This window comes from Conger conger, chromosome 5 (genome assembly GCF_963514075.1).
Source record: "Conger conger chromosome 5, fConCon1.1, whole genome shotgun sequence".
Taxonomy (NCBI): Eukaryota; Metazoa; Chordata; class Actinopteri; order Anguilliformes; family Congridae; genus Conger; species Conger conger.
The window spans coordinates 67,662,381-67,667,380 of NC_083764.1; the positions used below are offsets into that span (position 1 = coordinate 67,662,381).

At 44.3% G+C, this 5,000-nt stretch overlaps 1 protein-coding gene across 2 annotated transcripts in view; it reads left to right on the plus strand.

Annotated features, from left to right (window-relative positions):
- The first annotated feature begins 1,803 nt into the window (after positions 1-1,803).
- LOC133129810 (guanine nucleotide-binding protein G(I)/G(S)/G(O) subunit gamma-5-like) overlaps positions 1,804-5,000 on the plus strand; it is a 6,374-nt gene continuing 3,177 nt past the window's right edge. The window contains exons 1-2 of one of the 2 annotated variants that reach the window (XM_061244140.1): positions 1,804-2,014; positions 3,362-3,530. In XM_061244140.1, coding sequence (XP_061100124.1) covers positions 1,934-2,014; positions 3,362-3,487 — 207 coding nt within the window. In that variant the 5' untranslated portion in view covers positions 1,804-1,933 and the 3' untranslated portion in view covers positions 3,488-3,530. The remainder of the gene's footprint in view (positions 2,015-3,361; positions 3,531-5,000) is intronic. The other variant, XM_061244139.1, reaches the window with a different exon arrangement.

Sequence of the window (5,000 nt, forward strand, 5' to 3'; positions counted from 1 at the left end):
CCGACCAAAATTACCCCAAGAGCGCAGCGACGACTCATCCAAGAGGTCACAAAAGACCCCACAACAACATCCAAAGAACTGCAGGCCTCACTTGCCTCAGTTTGTTCACTGCTGAACAAAAAGAACATTAAGGCTCGTCTCAATTTTGCCAGAAAACATTTTGATGTTCCCCAAGACTTTTGGGAAAATACTCTGTGGTCTGACGAGACAAAAGTTTAACTTTTTGGAAGGTGTGTGTCCCATTACATCTAGCGTAAAAGTAACACCGCATTTCAGAAAAAGAACATCAAACCAACAGTAAAATATGGTGGTGGTAGTGTGATGGTCTGGGGCTGTTTTGCTGCTTCAGGACCTGGAAGACTTGCTGTGATAAATGGAACCATGAATTCTGCTGTCTACCAAAAAATCCTGAAGGAGAATGTCCGGCCATCTGTTCGTGACCTCAAGCTGAAACGAACTTGGGTTCTGCAGCAGGACAATGATCCAAAACACACCAGCAAGTCCACCTCTGAATGGCTGAAGAAAAACAAAATGAAGACTTTGGAGTGGCCTAGTCAAAGTCCTGACCTGAATCCTATTGAGATGCTGTGGCATGACCTTAAAAAGGCAGTTCATGCTCAAACCCTCCAATGTGGCTGAATTACAACAATTCTGCAAAGATGAGTGGGCCAAAATTCCTCCACAGCGCTGTAAGAGACTCATTGCAAGTTATCGCAAACGCTTGATTGCAGTTGTTGCTGCTAAGGGTGGCCCAACCAGTTATTAGGTTTAGGGGCAATCACTTTTTCACACAGGGCCATGTAGGTTTGGATTTTTTTTCTCCCTTAATAATAAAAACCTTCATTTAAAAACTGCATTTTGTGTTGTCTTTGACTAACATTTAAATTTGTTTGATCTGAAACATTTAATTGTAACAAACATGCAAAAAAATAAGAAATCAGGAAGGGGGCAAACACTTTTTCACACCACTGTATATAGTTGTAAACTTTTGTGAAGCTGAAGAAGCTACATACATAATGCAATTAATAAAATTACTATCCATCATTTTATCAGACTATGTGAATATGGAAAAGTAATGTGAGTCAAAATTAAGAATACATCTTGAATTAATCCAGCCTAATGTGTCCAAGAACTTTTAAGGTCCTGTGCCTTTGGATAAAATCATTATGTAATATAATGTAAAGTAATATTTAGTGTTTGGTGCTTGGAACCTGTCCTGCTGTCCTTCTCTGTACCTTTATAAATAATGTACATTATTATTATTATATATTTTTTCAAGTTTATTCACTGCTATAGCTGCACAAATTGTACAGGATTTCGGGTATTGAAATATATTTGGATCTGGAGGAAAGGAGCACTATTATATGTTTGAATTTGAGAGCTCTATGATGTAGACTGCAGCAGATTTTATGATGTGAGATATGTGATTAATTAATTTTCATAATTACAGCACCACCAAATGTCTGATCAGTGGCATATGGCTGTGGCAGGATTTATTGCACTGCAAAGTTCAGTTTCCGAGAAACCGCTCAAATGTCTGTTCTCAGACGAATAGGCTAATAAACATCTGAATTAAAATTTTATTTGGATTGCATTCGCTGTTTATCTCGACCTAGTTCTTCGTCTTGCATCGCCGTTCTCTCTCGCTACAGGACACAGCAGCCCCACTTGTGCGAGGGGTACGAAACCGCAAAACTACATAGACTCCACAGACATGGACAGTTCTATGGTAGATCCATCCCATCTGCGGGGCGACTTCCTCAGTAGTACCATAGAGGTGGAACAACTAGGTGGAAAGCCAAAACGACGCATGCGTAACAGTGATCTCACCGAGTTTTGAGAAACACCGGAAGCTTTGTCATTTGTTCGACGGGTCGTTTGTCTTTCTTTATAGTTTGGCACATTTAAGCCGTTAAGGGAAACGTAGATCGAGATGTCGAGCTCATCAAATCTCGTTGTTATGAAGAAAATGGTCCAGCAATTGCGTTTCGAAGCGAGTATCAACAGAGTTAAGGTAAGGGGCAAGCCAGCTAAATTTCAGCTAACGTTAACATTCGATAGCTATCTTGGGCGTGGAGACCTAACCAGCACTAGTATGTCCATAGCATATATCCAATGAACTATCCTCTACTTAAATGTGGTTCAGTAGCTAGCTAACGGTGTTTTGTTTGTGTTGAGTTTAGTCCGTAAGTGGAGCTGGAACGCCTAACATTATGTTAACGTTAGTTGTAGCTAGCCTCGTGCATGTTGTTGGTTTCTCAACTTCGTTACCGGATGAGCTAGCAACAAATGGATGGCCCTTAGCTGGCTAACAAAGTTAGAGCTAGTCAGAAACTCAATCGGAAACGCTAGCTAGCTAAATTCAGGTATCCGATATTTTTATATTTAGACGTGCTCGGTTGATGACTCGCCAACGTTATGTTACTGCTCAAATATGTGTTTTTTCATGTTATCTTGTCTTTCTGCCTAGTTTACTAGCTAACTTTACTATAATTCTAACTGATTTTTTTCAGGAGGTAATTGCTGTGTAATGAAACGTCTGTGTGAAACGGTAATATAGAACCGGGTTTTGGTTGCCAGTCTTATTTAGATCTCAAACTCAATCCCCTGGAAGTCATGGCGCCAACCACCTGGACCAAACCTGGCCACTCTTTATTTTGTGATACGAAAGAGAAGTAGGGCGGCGTCTACTGGAGGACTGCATAGAATTTAAGTCATTCTTAAAGTTGCACAATTTTACTGGGCAACATTCTGTCGGTGTAATGTCGCCAAAAATGCAACTGTGAAATGTCGTCTATAGGAAATGTCGTCTATAGGAAATGTCGTCTATAGGAAATGTCGTCTATAGGAAATATTATGCCTACTCCCAAGAGGTTGCATCACAGCACGCTTGTCTGTTGCTAGATAATGAGATGAAGCACTCCTGGAAATAGTCCGTTTTGTGTTGCGACTCGAGCCGTTTGACGTTTAATGGCTGTTGCGATAAAAAGAAAAACGTCAGAGCGTGATTCTTAGAGGTCCATGACTTTGAAAGGAAATCTCTGAAATGTGTATTTAGGCGTCATTTTGTATTTGGAATTCAAGTCTGGTCCCAGAAAACATGTATCTGTAATATCTATTTTGATTTAGGAGATATCTAGCCCTAAAAATGTCCCCTTTTTTCACTGGGGACAAAATTTGGACATACAATCTCTACATACAAATGAACAAAGATTTTGTTTCTGTTCTGTGGCTCCTCTAGCGTGTGTAATGTTGTGCCTCCTCCAGGGTGTGTAATGTTGTGTTGTTGCTCCTCTCGGGTGTGTAATGTTGTGTTGTTGCTCCTCTCGGGTGTGTAATGTTGTTTTGGCGCGCCCTCCAGGTGTCCCAGGCGGCTGCAGACCTACAGCAGTTCTGCCTCCAGAATGCCCATCAGGACCCCCTGCTGACCGGCGTGTCCTCCAGCACCAACCCCTTCAGACCCCAGAGGGTCTGCGCCTTCCTGTGACCTGCCCCACGGTGAGCCCCAACCTGCCCCTTTCTGCCCCACGGTAAGCCCCAACCTGCCCCCTTCTGCCCCACGCTAAGCCCCAACCTGCCCCCTTTCTGCCCCACGGTAAGCCCCAACCTGCCCCCTTCTGCCCCACGGTCAGCCCCAACCTGCCCCCTTCTGCCCCACGCTAAGCCCCAACCTGCCCCTTTCTGCCCCACGGTAAGCCCCAACCTGCCCCCTTCTGCTCCACGGTCAGTCCCAACCTGCCCCCTTCTGCCCCACGGTCAGCCCCAACCTTCCCCCTTCTGCCCCTCGCTAAGCCCCAACCTGCCACCTTCTGCCCCACGCTAAGCCCCAACCTGCCCCCTTCTGGCCCACGCTAAGCCCCAACCTGCCCCCTTCTGGCCCACGCTACGCCCCAACCTGCCCCCTTCTGCCCCACGCTACGCCCCAACCTGCCCCCTTCTGCCCCACGGTCAGCCCCAACCTGCTCCCTTCTGCCCGGTGCCGGCTCCATGGTCAGCCTTTAGCAACATTATCTCAGGAGGTTAGGGTTAGGGTTAGGTAAGTAAGAAATCTTTATTTCCCAAGTTGTCCCATGTTCGGGTTTGCACTGGCCATTCAGAGTACTGAAGGCTTGTAGTAGGAAGTATTTGGTCCCTCTTGTGTTGGTGTTTTATGTGCGTTTCTTCAGTCCTCTTGGAAATAGAGTGCTAAGTTTGAGAATCCAGTGTTTCTCTAAACTGCGTCTCTCCTCTGGTGTCCAGTTATTATTTGTTTGAAGGCCCAATATTTCTAGTGCCTCAAGTCCATGGTGAAGGGAATGAGCCACCAGGTGTGTGTCTGTCTCCTTATTATTTCTAATATTGTACAGTCATGTGAAAAAATGAGGACACCCCGTTAAATATTCAGTTATTAATTAAGAAATGATCACATATCGATGTCTAATCTTGTTTTTATTTATCTCTGGAAAAGAAAGTGATCTAATTGCAGGTAAACAACAATAATTAACCTTGTTTTACTCATTAAACAAAAGACATCAACATAAATGCATATTCTAACTGAGGAAAAAGTTAGACACCCTACCCCCGAATACCTAGTGTTACCCCCTTTGGCTGAAATAACTTCAGTGAGACGCTTCTTGTAGCCATCTACCAGTCTCTGACATCGGTCTGAGGAAAGTTTGCCCCACTCCTCAATGCAGAATTCTTTAACCTGTGAGATGTTTGAGGGGTTTCTTCCATGTACAGCCCGTTTCAAGTCACCCCACAGCATCTCAATGGGATTAAGATCTGGGCTTTGACTGGGCCATTCCAGGACTCTCCACTTCTTAGTTTTCAGCCAGTCCGTGGTGGATTTACTGGTATGTTTTGGGTCATTGTCATGTTGCAGGGTCCAGTTCCACTTCAGCTTTAATTGTTTTACAGATGGTCTCACATGTTCCTCAAGCACCTGCTGGTACACAGTAGAATTCATGATAGATTCTATGATGGTGAGCTGGCCAGGTCCTGCTGCAGCGAAGCATTCC